Source organism: Amyelois transitella, chromosome 4, assembly GCF_032362555.1.
Source record: "Amyelois transitella isolate CPQ chromosome 4, ilAmyTran1.1, whole genome shotgun sequence".
Taxonomy (NCBI): Eukaryota; Metazoa; Arthropoda; class Insecta; order Lepidoptera; family Pyralidae; genus Amyelois; species Amyelois transitella.
In genome coordinates, this window is record NC_083507.1 from 7783841 (window position 1) to 7801502 (window position 17662).

Sequence of the window (17662 nt, forward strand, 5' to 3'; positions counted from 1 at the left end):
TTATGTAATTTCGGTAGGTTTTATATATTTAATTTGCTCATGGTTTGTCGGGTTTCTCGCTTTTCTTATTTATATGTTTTTTTTCTACTTTGTTTTTTTTTTGTGCGGGAGTGGAGGTAAGAAATGACAGCTGCCAAACTAACTTACCATACAAACAAATCAACCTACACTGTTTTTGGGTTTTGGTCGCATTTTACGGAAGCGATAAGCAAATGTTTATAATATTATTCTATTAAAATCACATTAAATGCTCTTATAATGTACGATTAAAATTTGCGGACATATAAAGTCCTAATATATTATTGTTTGCACGTAGGTACTTCTGAAAGAGACTCTTAAACACTACACCAAGTTTGTAAGAATTTACATATTATCATCAATTGGTTAGTTTTCACATGGTGTTTAGTCTTCTATTTGTTCCTCCTCACCTCATTCAACAGTTCACTGTGCAGCATGGTACGTGTCCCTCTGCTCCTGTTATTGTTTGTTTGAAAATTGTTTTTGTTCCTACTCTTAGTTGTTTTTTTGTCCCATACATCCTACTCCATTTTATCTAAAAATAAAAATGATTCCATCTGCTGTAATAGGCTGAAATATGATAGATATATTTTTGTTAAGTAACTATATATAATTATGTGATTTGGTTAGAAATGTTTAAAAATTAGATATATTTATCTCTAACATTAATTACATATTAATGTTAGACTAACAGATTCTTATTAATTGTAGGCAAGTGCAAGTGATAATAAAATGGTAGCGGCTAGTAAAGCAGCCCTGCCACCATCCAGTGATGACAGCACTAATGTACTCTCCATGATATATAGATTTTTTAAAAAGGTGAGTATGCGCTGTTTTATATAATGCCTAAGCTATGAACCCTATGTTTACACATTCACTAGTGATTCTTTGTTGTTTTCATCTGGAACAAACAAACATACATACAATTTTAACAAAATAGTGGATTTTGAAGATAATAAATAGGTAGTTACAAGATAAACATAAGTGATAATGATAATACCACCTAATTGTAATTATTACAACAGTGTGGTTATTATATTTCATTGAGTTACAAGAATTGTATTTCTGAATAATGTTGAATGATTTGATAGATTTTTTGATGGTGAGCCTAATAAATTGCTTATAGACCAGCTGGATTGCTAATAAATTTGAACATAAATTTGACAGATTCTCATACTAAATCACAGAATTCCTTTGATTATATCACAAAAAAGGCATTTCCTTATCACAAACGAATATAAGATGACAGCATCCTATTATGAATCAGTAGTGTTGAATCACTAAAGCGATATTTGACCTTCACTTGTTGATATGTACCAAGAAAAAGAATTTGAATAATTACTTTAAATAGGAATAGTTTTAAGGTTCAAAGTTTATTAGATGATCAGAAGGAACCTTCTAAACAAGTAAATGTGGGTGTCCTTAACTGTGAATAAAATACTTATTCTTAAACTTCTTGTTACAAATTGCTTGTGGGATATTACATGTTTGTTTTCCTGTCCTTGACATTGAACTTTTAAAACGGGAATTTTAGAGAATATGAATTAATGAAATTTATGATTATTTTGGAGATTTTTTATGGAAATTAGTTCAGATGACAAAATATGGGATGCTCAAGCGGGATTTCGAAAGGGAATGGGATGTACTGATCAGGTCTTTTCCTTGCGGTGCATAGCCGAAAAGTTTTTGGCCAAGAGTCAAAAAGTCTATTGCACATTCGTAGATCTGGAAAAGGCCTATGACAGAGTTGAGAGGAATGAATTGTGGTCAGCACTTTCTATGCATGGGGTGAGCAGTCTCTTAATACGAGCACTGAAATCCTTATATGAGGATTCGAGTGCTTGTGTCAGGATAAACGGAGCGCACACTGAGTGGTTTAAGATTGAGAAAGGCGTTAGGCAAGGATGTGTTGCGTCACCGTGGCTGTTCAACCTATTTATGGATAGCTGTTTGACAGATTTGAAAGAGTCTAAAAGTGGATTAAGGATGAATGAGTTACTCGTCAAATGTCTGCTCTATGCCGACGATCAGGTTATACTGGCGTCATCAGCGGAGGAGTTACAGGAGATGGTAAACTGTATGCATGAAGCTTTAAAAGAGAAAGGAATGAAAGTGAACGTAAGTAAAACTAAAACACTGGTTTTTGAAATGGAGAAAGAAATGACAGCATGTAATATTTTGATTGGAGGAGAAAAAGTGGAGCAAGTGAAAGAGTTTGTATATCTAGGATCAAAGTTTACATCAGATGGCAAGTATGATAGTGATATTGAAAGGAGAGTGAACGCGGGGAACATGGTGAATGGAGCTTTGCATGCCTTTATGAGCAGTCAGAAACTATCCAAAAAGGCTCGACTGGCTGTGCACAGGGGCGTGTTGGTCCCGACATTAATGTATGGGAGTGAAAGTTGGGTATGGCAAAAGAAGCATGAAAGCAGAATAAATGCAGTGGAAATGAGAGCGTTAAGGAGTATGATGGGTGTGAAATTGAGTGACAGGATAAGGAACAGCGTGATAAGGGAATGTTGTGATGTGAAAGAAGATGTAGTTACAGGAATAGAAAAGGGTATGTTAAGATGGTTCGGTCATGTGGAGAGGATGAATGAAAGCAGGTTGACTAAGCAGATATACAAGGAGAGTGTGGAGGGAAAGGTCGGAGTGGGAAGACCTAGACGAACGTATCTTGATCAAATTAAGAACGTCCTGGTAAAGGGTCAGGTCAAAAGTACCCGAAACCGCCGAGCTTGTATGAAGAGAGTTATGAATGTGGACGAAGCGAAAGAAGTATGCAGAGATCGTGGCAAGTGGAAAGAGGTAGTCTCTGCCTACCCCTCCGGGAAAGAGGCGTGATTTTATGTATGTATGTATGTATGTAAATTAGTTCAGAGTTCAGCAGAAAACTATTTTTAAAATTAGTAAAGCCTCTCATATTAAGTCCTTAGTTTTGGTTTTCCTAAATAAATATAGAATAGTTCTAGGACATAGTTATTATTTTATATTGAATTCAAGAAATACTAGTAATGGTATCTAAATGGGTAACACATTTGCTAAATGTTTCTTAAGTTCTTTCTTATCAGTGTAATTGCATTGGTTCACATCTATGCCTGTTATACCTACAACCGAGTGGTTACTTCAATGCATGCTAATATTGGTGGTTAGTAATAACAATGACATCATGATGAAATATTCTGCCACAAGGACAGGAAAAAGTCATAGCTCAACAAGTTTTTGCCTGTGGGTGTAGTTTATACTCAACATCAGAATTATTTGTATAATTTTTTAATCTCATCTTAACATACTTCTAAAAATATTTATGGCCTGAACTTATGTTTTAAAAAATAGGACTTACAGGATCTTAACCATAATAGAATACTAGATTTCACCTGCAGCTCCACCCATGTAAATCTTAAATTCCCATTTTCCCATGGTTCAATAGTTTAACAGTAAAGATGTAACAAACAGGGTTTTTTTATAATCATAAATATATAAAGAGACACAAATACTTAAACAAAATATTTATCATGCAAGTCATTATTGATGGCTACTAAATCAGTTGGCACTGACTGTAACCAATGCAAAACTATCTTTTGTGTACCATATTTGGATTGTTGGAGTCCTATTTGAGGTCAATGTTATTTTAATAGTTTGTAACGTGCCAACATATGTTCACATTTAATAAATACGCATAAAAGTTTTTTTTTAAGTAGGTGGCCTTAGCCTAGGTGGTGGTATGGTTTAATACATGACTTTTGTCATATTTTTAAATCACTTACATATAATGCGATACAAAGAAAAATAAAAACTAGGTGATCACGCAATATAATTACAATGAACTCAATATCTTACATTATCTACTTTATACAAGGTTTAGTCCAGTTATTGATTACTGTCTCCACTGTAGCATAACGAAATACCATTATGATGATAATACATGCAAAGATAACACGCAGATGCTTAATCAGCGTTCAGACGTGACTATAGTTAGCTGTTGTTTCCATGCAGGTGTCAATAGTCGGCGCCGTGGACCTTGTGGGGTACATGCGATGGAGCGTGGTCCGGCTCATTGGCCCCGTTATACTGTGTTATTTTCTTTTTAATGGGGAATTTTGACTCCATTCGACCTTACCCTGCCTGTTGGTAATAAGGATAAGTTCAAAAGTGGTGCACGTAAGCTCAAATAATACCCATTTACTCTTGCCTTATAAGTTGTAGGTAGTTATCGGGCAACAGAGATTAGGGGAGGATATTCCAAATCTAAGCAGTTTTACGTGACCAATGGATCTTAATTAGCGTTCAGATGTGACTTTAGCTATTGTTTTCGTGCAGGTGTCAATAGTTGGCGCCGTATACCTTGTGGGCTACATGCAATGGAGCGTGGCCTGGCTCATCGGGCCCGTCGTACTGTCGTTGTTACGCGACCAATGGCGCAAGGAGAGCGAGTACAGGCGGAACATAGCAAAAGCCGCTGCTCTCTCATCGGAGAAAGATGTAGTGTTGGCGAGGTTGGATGACTTGCCGGCTTGGGTTAGTTTTTGCCAAAAATCTTTGTTTAATTCCAAATGTCAAACAGCTGAACATGAGCTGACGCGATTTTATGAATGTATATGTATTAAAAGGTAACTTTACCCAGTACCTATGTACAAATATTATACTGTCACAGTAATATCAGAGCTAAATAACTGGTTTAATATAGGTTAAAACTAAAACATAAAATTACCTACACACAGTTTTGAATGTTTGAGAATTTTTTTTACGTCAATATTTAATGTCTTGCAGGTATTTTTTCCCGATATAGAACGTGCTGAATGGCTAAACAGAGTAAGTTCTCGTGTTTTCACTTATTTTATTTTACTAGGTGAAATTTATAGTAATTATATTAACAATATGGCCCTAAAAACAATATTGTATATTTTAGATTCTATTGCAAGTGTGGCCGAATGTAAACCATTACGCCCGCAGTCTGCTGAAGGATACTATAGAGCCAGCAGTGGCTGAGAGTTTGGCAAATTTCAAACTGAATGGATTCAAATTTGAGCGTATGATCCTAGGGACCATAGTAAGTAGTTGTTAATAATATTTTTTAGGCATTTTCGTTAACCAAAGAGCGACACAAATCTAACTCTGCCGCAAGTAGAAGATATTCCATTGTCTATATATACATATATATATATATAGTATAAAAAAAAAACCTTTGATTTTGAACTCGCCCAAAATGTCTCATTTGTATTTTTTTCCTTCTAAAGAACTACTTTTCTGAGCGGGGCTTAAAGTTGTAGCGGGGGTTCTAGTCAATCAAAAATTCTCATATATGTCCACTTTTCTAAACACTGTAAATTAAGAAAGGATTTTTGTTGTCACGCGTGAGTTTAATTAATATGTCAACGTGTAAGTTACCTTTGTAAGCATTTTGTAATCTTTACGATTATGACACATCGACTTTATGTTTCAGGCCCCACGAGTTGGAGGCGTGAAGGTTTACGACAAGAATCTCTCTAGAAATGAAATTATAATGGATGTTGATCTCTTGTAAGTAAACATACATACATACCTATAGTCTCGTCTATATCCCTTGCGGGTAGACAGAGTGAACAGTCTTGAAGAGACTGATAGGCCATGTTCAGCTGTTCCCGGAAATATACTACTCCGTTGATCTGTTTCCATATCGTTCAGGCTTGAATATTCTTATTTTCCAATACAAAAACCGTACAAACGTAGCTTTACATTTTTGTTCTCATTTCTGGAAGGGTAATAGATGTTGTTCCTTTATTTCAGTTACGCTGGCGACTGTGATATATCTTTTGTACTGCAACATATTCGAGGAGGTATTAAAGATCTCCAGGTAAGAAAGAACAAATAATTGCTAGCACAAGATTAATCATTTACTCATTTCCAAATAACTATTAACAGACATATGGCTAACGGCGGACCCCGGGCCCCGAAACACTTCCCTGGAGGGTGCGACCGCGAACACGCAAAGATGAGAGAGAGACATGTATGGGAATGCTACAAAAACATCGTGAGGATACGTAACCATAATCAAGCAGGGTTAAGTTCTGCAAGGTTATAGAGACGAGACGGGAGGCGCTTTAAGTAAAAACTTCGGGCGCACCTCGAACAAGCCCGAAATAATAAATGAGATTGTATTTTTAGATCCACGGCATGGTGCGCGTAGTGATGAAGCCGCTGATATCCAAGATACCGCTGGTGGGCGGGCTGCAGGTGTTCTTCCTCAACAACCCGGCCATCGACTTCAACCTGGTCGGCGCGGCGGACGTGCTCGACATGCCAGGGTTCAGGTAATTCTTAAATGATATTTATGTAATAGATTTACAGCATGGATACATAAGAAACATTCGGAAACCTTCAGATTAACAGATTCGGGCAAGCATTCGGCGATCGCATAACTACGTAATGTTTATTTTATAGTTGGAATTTATTTTCTATAAAATTACTAATGATTAAATTATATCAAAATCGTCATGTTAATTTTTTAAATTATCGAGCCAAGTCTTATATTTCAACCAACTTTTGTCTTGAAGTTAACCCTCAACTTTTGCAGTGACATCTTGCGGCGTTGCATCGTGGAGCAAGTGGCGAAAATGATGGTGCTGCCGAACAAACTGCCCATCAAGCTGAGCGACGAGATACCCACGGTCGACCTGCGAATGCCCGAACCAGAGGTAAGATATGGCAGTATAGGTTGTATTAATGATATACCTATTAGAAAAAATTATTCATTTAAATGATTTCATTGAGTCCGTAACCCCATATTATCGTTTTTGCGGACAAAATAACATTGTTGGATAACAGAATACGTTACCAAATGAGTAAACAACTAACTGACACTAAATTTTTAATGATCAACTTTCCGAGTTGTGTTGTTAGTGAGACTGATGTTGTTTCAGGGTGTGCTGCGTATTCATCTGGTTCAAGCTCAGAATCTCATGAAGAAAGATGTATCGATGCTTGGTGAGAAACTGTTTTAAGAGTTTATATAAAATGATACTATTTAATCACAATTCGTCTGAATGTAAACTTCTTTCTTAAATCTTTAGTCATGAGAGGACTATCCCTTCTAATCATTTACATAATCTATTAGTTGATTTTGCTTTTCAGGTAAGGGTAAGTCTGATCCATACGCGATCATAACCGTTGGTGCTCAGCAATGGAAGACGAAACATATCGATAATAACGTCAATCCCCGTTGGGACTACTGGTGTGAGGTGAGTGTCACACAAAATTTACTCTTCTACTTTTATACTTTACTTTTTATTATCACTCTTCTTCTTTCTTAGCTTTACAGGGTACAGTATCTTCAATTTTTACTCATATCTTTATCTTGTAGTTAATTAATGGCTTAGCTGGCACTTTTAAATTATTAAATAATTCATTTATGTAATGATCAAAGAGTTGTAACTAATCTGGTTTTGGACTATGGGTGAGTAATGGATAGTATCCAAGAAGAACTTATTTTTCGAATAGAGCTCATTTCTGAGGTATTTTTATTCACAACACATATCCTCCCTCTATTTTTTGCATCATTTAGCGTTACAAATTCTCATTATGACGAGAATTAAAAAATGAACGCTGATCACAAGTTTTTTTTTTATCAATCAATCAGTATTTAGGTGAAACAGAAATATAATGAACTTTCATTGGCTGCCTGGAAATTAACTGAATAACCAAATAATTAGTGTTCAAACTTACTGAAAAAAGAAGCTAATCATGCTGAGCAAAAGGCCCAGAACACTACCATGTGGTTCACCGGTAGATGATAGTTCATCGTACGTTGCTATTTCACATCATCGAATGCGATCAGGAATGAGCATGGGCATATTGAGTTCTCACCGGTTAGCGCAGGCTGCGTCGCAGAACTTTTTCACTAATACCATTTATTTGCGATTGCTGTCACTTTCAATTGTGCTAACAGGGTATTTCTTTAGGCAAACTTCCAATGAATTATATATACATATACATTTTGTTTAATAGCCGTAACATTATATAAAGGCACATATTATAGCACACTATACGAGTACTTCCGTCGTATGTTAAATGTGCATACTGCATAAGTGACTGATTTTCTTTTTTCGTTTTAATTCGTTTTATTTCCACGCGGGTTTTAATGGCTTTACTTATACTGATTTACTAAATAATTGTCACGTAAAAAACTAACTTTAGGTATGTGCCTTTTTCAAATAAATTTGTAATTGTTCGTGAATATGATTTTGTTTTCCTTACTTATGTTTGCGTCGGGCTTACGCGTTCGGCTTAAAGGCGCGCGTAATGCATTCGCTGGGGCAAGCGTTGGAAATAGAGGTGTTCGACAAGGACGATGGAAACGATGATGACAAACTGGGCAGGTGAGTGCAGGACATGGAAACCAACCTGGAAGAACAACTCGAAACGAAATCAGAATGAAAAAATTACCACGAAGGACTTTATTCCATCTTTTTCAAATAAGGCCAATTATAATTAGTGACTTTTCTGTTCTCCTATCTCTTTCTTATTACCCAAAGTAAAAATTGATGCAGGCGTACAGAAAAATTTCAAGGTAATTTTTTTCTCTGAAGCTTTCGTGAGTTTTTTCATTGGTTATCACCATGGTGCGGGGTGACAGCGGGGAGGTGGGGGCGGTGCACGGGCGCGGAATGCACGGGATGTAGTCGGTAGCTTGTAGAATCGTATTATTTCCCTAGATTGCTGATGTAGTCAAACCAATCATCAACCCATCTTAGAAGGATTTCTTAAAAATACCGCGTAAACGAACAAGAGTTAAACTCGACAAGACATTTAAACTTTTGAATGAAGTGCCTGGGTTTTTGTATGGTTTGCCTACCTATGGATTTTTGAGTTGCAGTGTTCTAATAACAAACGAAGGTTTGCAAATTGATTTAAATCATCTTATGGTCATAAAGTTTATATCAACTTTCAAATGAGCACCAAATTTGCAATTTTTACCATAGGGTTGTTTAAGTTAATCTGCATACTCCAATTTAAATGTTTAACTCATAATTCATTAACTAAGAAAGAGAAGCGAGAGTGAAATGACTCCAACCCTCTCGTCTCGAAGCCTTTTGCTTGTTGCTTTAAATGCATTGCACTGTGTTTAGTGAAGAAGAATCAAACTGTCTTTTAGAAAGGTAAGTAGTCACAGAACGAATTTTATTACTATTCAAAATTTTTTTAGATAATGACAACGCAAAATGGGACACAATAATTTTGATTTACAATTATATTATGTAATAAACATCTCGTTTTATGGTTTCATAAATATTTTTGTCGTACATGGGTAAAACAATATACCTACCTACATTAAAAAAAATTGGCGAGTGTGTGATGAAACTAATGAATCCATATTGTGGTTTGTCCCAAGGCGATAATAAGCTCGCGGAAGAGCCAGCAGCTGCAGTGCGAGCTGTGGGACTGGGACCCGGGGATGGGCATTCAGAACGATGATTTTCTCGGCAGGTCCGTTAAGCGCTACGTGCATTGTCACATTAGCGTCATCTCATCAACGTGTTGTTTTATACTTTTTTATGTCCTAGATTCTTAATGTCATTTTATTTAAATATAACTGTGTCACTATTAAACATTTTTAAAATTGAAAACGATGATGTTAAGATTCTGTATGTTTTGAGATCTAACTGGGTTTATTTATTCCTTTGCTAAGTGTGTTATTTTCTGTTATTTATTTTACATACAAGTTATTACAGAAGGGTTATTCTAATGTGTGGCATATTTGACCCAATATAACATTATACACTAATACAATTGACACGATTAATTTCGAGCGGCGTACATTGATGCTGTTTTATGACTTGACATGTGGTGGTGTGGTGTTTTAATATGGTGGGTTGTGACAGTCTGTACTGCGATGTTCGGCGATGGAGGCCGTGATCAAGCTATATGACTGGGACCGCGCGGGCCGCGACGAAAAGCTGGGCAGGTCGGTGGCTAGCGAGCCTTATACGGAACACCACTCAATGCCAACAACACTGTACTGACTACTTGTACACTATGTGAATGTGGCTATTGTACACATCTCTCTGTGCCTGATACCGATGGTGGCGTCGCTAGATAGCATCGAAATATTAGCAGTCTTATTTTAAACACTTCATATTTCAAATTCTGATAATGGTATGCACACTTAAAATATCAAAATCTAAGACGGTATAAGCAATTTTATCTAAATTACCTAGCTATTTACATATCTGATTGCCTATTAACAAACTCCTTATTGTCGATTTATTATGGTCCCATAATTTACTGTGATCGTAAACAGAATAAGTGCCTGATTAACTATGTAACAAAAGAGGGTAGTATATGATGATTACTGACCGACTGACTACCCTGAGTCCGGATTTAGCGACGTCACTTGCTGGCATGTAGTCTCTAGCATAGTATACTCGCACTTAATTGACTGTCACAACATATCGGTTGAAAATCATTATACCGCACTGTACATAATATGTACCACAAAACGCACATTCTTTCGAATACATATGACGAGAAAAGTAAACAGAAGATGTAAATATATGAATAATATTATATATTTTTAATTTATATGATTTTGTAGTGATAACATTCAATATTTACTAATATTAATTTCGAAGATTATAATAGTGACATCGTAGTAACATTTTATTTTCGTAACTCATTATTAGCCAATCAACGCTTGGCTTCAATTAAACAACTAACTCAAATAACTGAACCTTCATGTCGTATTTATTTCCACCTTACTAATTAAAGCAGATTAACTATAAATTAACTCGCATTATGTTGTGTTAACCCAAGAAACTTGTACAACACAACTGCAACAGCTTGTTGGACGTTGAAAAAGGTTTAAAGGAAAACAAACTACTTTTACTAATAGTTTGTATTTTGCAGATGCTCTTTGGACATCTCTCAAGTTGTGCGGTTGGGAAGAATGGACACGGTAAGATATTAAACCACAAATCAATTCTTAATCTTAAACCTTCTTGTTTTAGTTTTAACATTGCAAACTGGCCATACATGTAAAATGTTATAATCATAAGAATGTTAAAAATATTTGTTGCAGTGGCAAACCCTTCAACAAGCAAAGCATGGTAAAGTTCACCTGCGTCTGTCCTGGCATCGTCTGTCTTGTGATGCATCGGATCTCAGTCACGTGAGTGATCATTCGGTCAAGAGCAGAGCATGGTCATAGAGATAGTTTTTTGTATCGGAGTGTATTCTTTAAATTTTATTATTGAAACTTATTTGCAGGCTATCACAGAAACTCAACTGATCAAGACCGGAGATCTGAGCTCAGCTGTACTCTCAGTTTATATCGACTCTTGCAAAAAATTACCTGTAAGTTACTTACATTTTATCTGACTATGTACCTTTATAATACTGTGCGTTGAGATTTGGTAATAATCATGTGACAGGAGGAAGAAAGCCACGTTTCTCTAATTAATACACTATGGCTACCCTTCAAACTGCGTTTACTTATCCATAAGATTTAACTAAGGCTTCTCGGCCATTGTCATGTCACATCATTCTAGACTATTTATCATAAGTTTGAGACTTAATGGGAAAACTCGTTACAGAACGCGCGCGCGCAATCCCGACCCGATCCTTACCTGACGGTGACCGTAGGCAAGAAGACGGAGACCACAGCTGTTCAGATGCGCACCGACGACCCCGTGTACGAGATCGGGTTCTCCTTCCTCGTGCAGAACCCGGAGATCGACATGTTGGAGATCAAAGTAAGGAATCCCGAATCAAATGTTACCTACAAGTTACCGGTAGGCAAACAAAAAGGTAGACAGAAAAGGCAAGACGATTGTGCGTAAAGTGGACTGTCGGTCGGTGTCTGGGATACGGCGACTAGACTATTGCAATGTTTGGTAACTTGACGCGACATCTTATTCGGAATTTTTGCAGAGATTTAATGCTCTTGAGTGCCAAATTAATTAACATCCATTGGATATTTTCAATTATCACAATTTAATGAGAGATAGTGTGTGTTAAAATCTAAAAGATTAAATTTTGCGAAATAAATCTAAAACGATACTTATACAAATATTTTTTCCAGGCCATAGACTCCAAAACGTCAAACCAACTCGGTCAACTGGTGTACTCTATTTCATCGTTGCTGAAACAAAAGGATCTAAGTCTGCTTACACAACCTTTGATGCTGCAGAAGTCGGGACCGGAATCAAAGATCATTTTGTCTCTGCAACTGAGGGTATGTTACTGGGAAGATAAATAATTTTAAAAGCTACTCTCAAATGTTTACACTGTCTGATTTAAATACGTTAAAAATCTGATTTTCATATTGTCGAATAAAAGTAGTTTAAATAACGATGGTAATGTTTTTTTTTAATAATCACTTACTCCTGGTTAGGGGATAGTTATCACTAGGCGAAGCTCAGTATCATAACATGCTGTACATAGAATTAAATTCTGTATGATTAAAATATTTCAGTATTTTCAATAAAATGCACTGATACGTATACTGTTTTCAGTAATTACTAAAGATTTGATTTACCCAATAACCAGATCCTTAAAGAGGCGGTCAAAGAGGGGGACGTAGAGGAGGATTCACAAGCGGAGTCCGCCAGCGCCGACCCGCCGCCGCCCGCGGGCGACGCCACCAACACCGCTCCCGAGACGCCGCCCACTGAGCAGACAGGTTCTTTTTTTTAATTTGCCATTTATTTTTATGTTACAGTTTCAAGTTGTCATGAGTACAGGAAAATGTAAAAGTTTTCAGTATGTAACATCTAAAAACGTTTTTTCAGATTTTATTGTTGTCCGACGGAAACTGAGAGCGGGAAATATTTTCGTCCCCAAACAGCTGACAAATGTTTTTTAACTGTCTGCTTCATTGTTAGTTGATAATAAAAGTGTTAATTTTGTCACCTATTAGAACATTCAAATGAGCAAATGAAGCGATTATAGGATTCTATTATTATAATTTAACAAATCAACATCTGAAAATTGAGAAGCCCGATTTACAACCCCATTAAGCTTAATGTATGTGTAGACAAAAACTCAATGTATTGTTATCCTCTGTCTAGCCCCGCCCGCCGCTCCGGAACTGAAAAACATTGAAGACCCCTCTTCTGATAACACGTCGCAGAAATCTGTTCCCGTAGAACCAATTGTCAAAGAAGGTTAGTAGTAGCACCAATGTCAATATTTCAGCTAAGAACTTCCAAGGTTTTTTTTAAATAAATGTCTAATTACTACGCTTTTATTAGCTTGGGTTGTATGTATGTATGTATGTATGTATGTATGTAACGGAATCTTTGAGCTTAATTTTCACTGATTTCTAAACGTCTGATCAACTTGAAACTTTGCACACGTATCAAGGACCGATGACAATGCAATATTTTGATAAAAGTTTCTCATTATCCTTATTAAAACTGCCAGGATTAATAAATTCATTTTTAGATCCTTCGTATGAGAGTAAGAGAGACAGAGATAGCACCAGTGCCAGTAATCTCCATACAAGAAACCAAGAAGTTCTGACGTATAAGGAGTCCAAAAAGAGATGTAATATATTTCCATATAATGTTACTATTAACCTGAGGCTTTTTTATTTCATCGCATCGCTCTATTTAGAATTACCATTAGAAACAATAGTAGAATTAGTAGAATATTTTAAAACAATAAAAAATATATAAGTAATAAAAAAAAAGTAATAAATGAAAATTGAACAACTAAATTTACAACAATACAAGAATAAAGTTACTACCTACAGAACTTTGCGATATTTAATACGTATTTAACATATTAATGCGATTCTTGAATTAACATTATGTAACTTTTGCATATTTATAATAGCAACACTGTAATACTCGCTTGGAAAATGAGTGACAGTTTGTTTATTTATGTAAAATAAGTTTTGCAGTAAGTTTTGAATTCGATTCTAACACCTGTAAACTTTCTTTCTGTTTTTTTTACCGGTGCCTGTGTATTTACCTATTTGCACTTTGTTTTGTGCTGATAACTTGTCGTTATTTGGAGTTTGGAATCTTCCGTTGAGTCGAGCTTTGTTCTTCCGGATATTCGTGTGATTTTATCATCTGAGATTGGACTCTGACTGTGTTCACTGTGTTGTGCAGATATTTTGAGATAGGACTCCTGTAAAAAGTACCTGATTATTTGAGATAGGAGTCCCAAGTTTGTGTTTGTTTTTGTGAAAGACAGATTTTACTACAAAAGTGCCACGATGTCTTCAGATAAACATTGTTGCGTTCCTGGTTGTAAAGGCAGTGGAGGTATGTTTGAAATATTTTTGTTCCTGTATCAATCTGCCTCTTAATCTTGTGGTTTGATTCCTGGCAAGGCCACAATCGAAAATTGTTATGTTTGGATAGTCAAAAATATTATTAACAGTGATTTATCACTATAAAATTCTTTTCAACTGGGTTTAACAATCATCATACATACATGCATACATATAATCACGTCTATATCCCTTGCGGGGTAGACAGAGCCAACAGTCTTGTAAAGACTGATAGGCCACCTTCAGCTTTTGGGCTTTAAGATAGAATTGAGATTCAAATAGTGACAGGTTGCTAGCCCATCGCCTAAAAAAGAATCATGATGATGAGAATATTATGAGATTTAATCCAATCAGGCCACATATAACTTTAAGAAAGTTAGTTGTGAAAACCTCCGGCGATGGGCGCATGGTTGCGAAAGTCATTTCTAGTAAGATAGTTATACAGCGTAGTAGAAGTAGTAGGAAGTTAACACTTCTACCAAAAAATAATTGTATAAAAAAACTAAAAAACTAGGCGTTTTATTGCTAATCAAACTAAAAAATAGAAAATAAATAATAGTTTAAAAAAAACTAAAAAACTACGCTTTATTGCTAATCAAACTAAAAAATAGAAAATAAAATTTAAAGACAAAGGAATTATAAAACAGTAGTAGCAAGTCGAACAATCGGTTATAGTCAATTACCTCCGATTAAAATTATAACAAATTAAATTTATAAACAAAACAATTTAAATCAGAGTAAAAAGCGTGGGGTGCATTTTACTTCATTTTCATAACTCTCTTGTCATAAATATATGCTAATAGAATGATTTTAATATTTACTACATCAGGCACCCCACGCTTTTTACTCTGATTTAAATTGTTTTGTTTATAAATTTAATTTGTTATAATTTTAATCGGAGGTAATTGACTATAACCGATTGTTCGACTTGCTACTACTGTTTTATAATTCCTTTGTCTTTAAATTTTATTTTCTATTTTTTAGTTTGATTAGCAATAAAGCGTAGTTTTTTAGTTTTTTTTAAACTATTATTTATATTAATTTCAGGCACCGCCTTCACAGTACGAATATTACAAATCTTTAGTTCCTTTTTTTTCTCTAAAACTACATAATGTTTTCAGAAGTCCAACAAGAATTTCAGGCACCGCCATCAGGACGGCAATCTCCTAAACTAGTCCACAGGACCTCATCACTGACTACGTGAGTGTTTTATTTACCATACAGATGACTTAAAATAAATACCATTTTTTTTATTAAATAGTCATTCGGTTTCGTTCATATTGTTTTACTTTTCTTTTTCAGATCTGCCGGGGAAGCGGGCTTAGGACGCATACTGCTCTCATTAAGATACAGCATGCAAAACCAAACTTTATTTATAGTAGTCCATAAAATTATGTAAGTATTATTGTATATTGCTTTTATTTTTTTCCATTACATACACACATATAATCACGTTTACATCCCTTGCGGTGTAGACAGAGATGATAGGCCACGTTCAGCAGATTGCTAGCCAATCGCCTAAAAGAATCCCGAGTTTATAAGCCCTTAGTCGCCTTTTACACACATTGGAAAGGGTCTATTATTTTTTAAATTTGTCTTTAGTAGAAATCCTGTGGTTGGACCGCACTTCTTGCCTACTTTATGAATTCCATAAAAATAGAATAGCAATGATTAAAACATTCCTACTATATGGATGAAAACAACCATATTTTTAGTTTTAAATTCCTATTTTATTTTGTCTAGGCACATACCACTCAAAGACCCGAGCAACGTCCCAGACCCGTACGTAAAGCTGTACTTACTGCCAGGAAGATCTAAGGACTCTAAACGCAAGACATTGGTAAGTAATATTTTATTATCAACGCTATCGTTAAATTCTTGTGGCTGTGATTGCAGTGAAAAGTAATATTTACATTGCATAGGTTATGTTACAAAAGTGTATGTGATCTTAGACTATTATAATCACGTCTATATCCCTTGCGGAGTATCTACTTCGTATCCGGCTCTATCTAGAGCCTACAGTCTTAAACAGACTGATAGATGACGTTCAGTTGTTTGGCCTAATGACCAAACAGCTGAACATGGAATAGTAGTTGGAACAGTTGTAAAGTTCCATTTTTTTATTTGGGTATTTTAGACGTTGGGCTTAACAACTTGTCACTTTTGGATAATTTATTCCATCATGAGGTCATCCAGCTTATACCTGGCCTTTCAGTCGAGACTGATTACTCTATCTACCATGTAAGGTAGACGTTTTGTAAGTATTAGTACGTATTTTATGTTTGCGTTCATTCCAAAAACAACACTGTCATGCCTATTTCGAACCCTGTATTTTAATTAGCCACCATTAGCCATATATCTTTTCAAGACTGTTGGCTCTGTCTAACCTAAAGGTATGAAGACATGATTGTATGTATTTATTTGAATTTAAGGTGGTGAAAGACAGCTGCATGCCGGAGTACGACGAGCAGTTCGAGTGGGTGATTCCCCACGCAGAGCTGCACTCGCGCCAGCTCGAGATCACGGTCGCCACGCACAAGGGTTTCCTTGGCGGCAGCCCCGTTATTGGCCAGGTCAGTGTCTGTATTAAACATCATACATTGCCTTTAATATCCGCAGCTAATGTTCCTTTTTAACGGTGAAACAATTTTCATGATCAGTATTCCCGAAGATAAGCCCTCACAAACGAACGATTCGATTTCGCGTTGACATCATCTTAAGCTGCGCACGGAAATAGTATGATGTATACTACTAGATCTAGTACTAGAGCACTTTTTACTTTGTTGCTATTCAACCTTTCCTTTGTCAAGCAATATTTTAAGTATCAATATTTTCAGGAACAACCCAAAAAGAAAACTATATTTTAAACTCTTAATTATTTTCTTTTTATGTTTTTTCAGGTAATAGTACACCTCAATCAATATGACTTCCGCGAGGCGAAGACATTGTGGTTTGATCTCATGCCGGAATCGTCACCAAGAGATTAATATACATAATATTTAATTTCAGCATGAATCTGTTTCTTATGATTTATTTTTATCATTCTATAGTTGCCATTGTAAGGATTTATAACACTTTTGGCAGATATGTTGTTAGAAAATAGGATGCTTGTTACTTAAAACTATTTTTTATGATTAAAATACACGCAAGTCCCATTTGGATGAAAATGTTCAATCAAATTAGGATATTTCTATCTTAACTGCTGTCTGTGATGAATTAACTGATCATTGTAATTTTTCCTGTTTGTTGTTAAAAGTACTATTGTGTTTATGAATAACAGCAAGAGCTATATCTCTATAGGGTATACCCTATGTATATGCATTACATATAATATACACATGTTGCATTGTTATAAACTTTATTTATATTTATCAAAAAATGCTT

General features: G+C 35.6%; 1 protein-coding gene across 5 annotated transcripts; it reads left to right on the forward strand.

The window, feature by feature from the left end:
- Positions 1-153: 153 nt before the first annotated feature.
- On the forward strand, positions 154-17519 carry LOC106136972 (extended synaptotagmin-2). 5 transcript variants are annotated; one of them, XM_013337687.2, is made up of 24 exons: positions 154-456; positions 730-837; positions 4342-4539; positions 4792-4833; positions 4931-5071; positions 5465-5541; positions 5788-5854; positions 6166-6311; positions 6575-6695; positions 6921-6984; positions 7132-7238; positions 8290-8375; positions 10903-10951; positions 11075-11164; positions 11263-11349; positions 11589-11747; positions 12077-12229; positions 12544-12676; positions 13065-13160; positions 15400-15478; positions 15581-15673; positions 16022-16118; positions 16711-16851; positions 17179-17519. In XM_013337687.2, the coding sequence occupies exons 1-24, from the start codon at positions 454-456 to the stop codon at positions 17263-17265; spliced, it is 2424 nt and encodes an 807-aa protein (XP_013193141.2). In that variant the 5' UTR covers positions 154-453; the 3' UTR covers positions 17266-17519. The 5 variants fall into 5 exon arrangements, with proteins under 5 accessions (XP_013193141.2, XP_013193140.2, XP_013193142.1 ...); XM_013337686.2 differs by lacking the exon at positions 8290-8375 and adding an exon at positions 9389-9483; XM_013337688.2 differs by lacking the exon at positions 8290-8375 and adding an exon at positions 9389-9483 and having other exon boundaries at positions 154-383.
- The last annotated feature ends 143 nt before the right edge of the window (positions 17520-17662 follow it).

Bases quoted from the DNA above. Each gene is read 5' to 3' on its own strand.
- LOC106136972 (XM_013337686.2), top strand. The intron at 6,312-6,574 runs GTAATTCTTAAA...CAACTTTTGCAG, and splicing joins CTCGACATGCCAGGGTTCAG to TGACATCTTGCGGCGTTGCA. The intron at 11,748-12,076 runs GTAAGGAATCCC...TATTTTTTCCAG, and splicing joins TCGACATGTTGGAGATCAAA to GCCATAGACTCCAAAACGTC.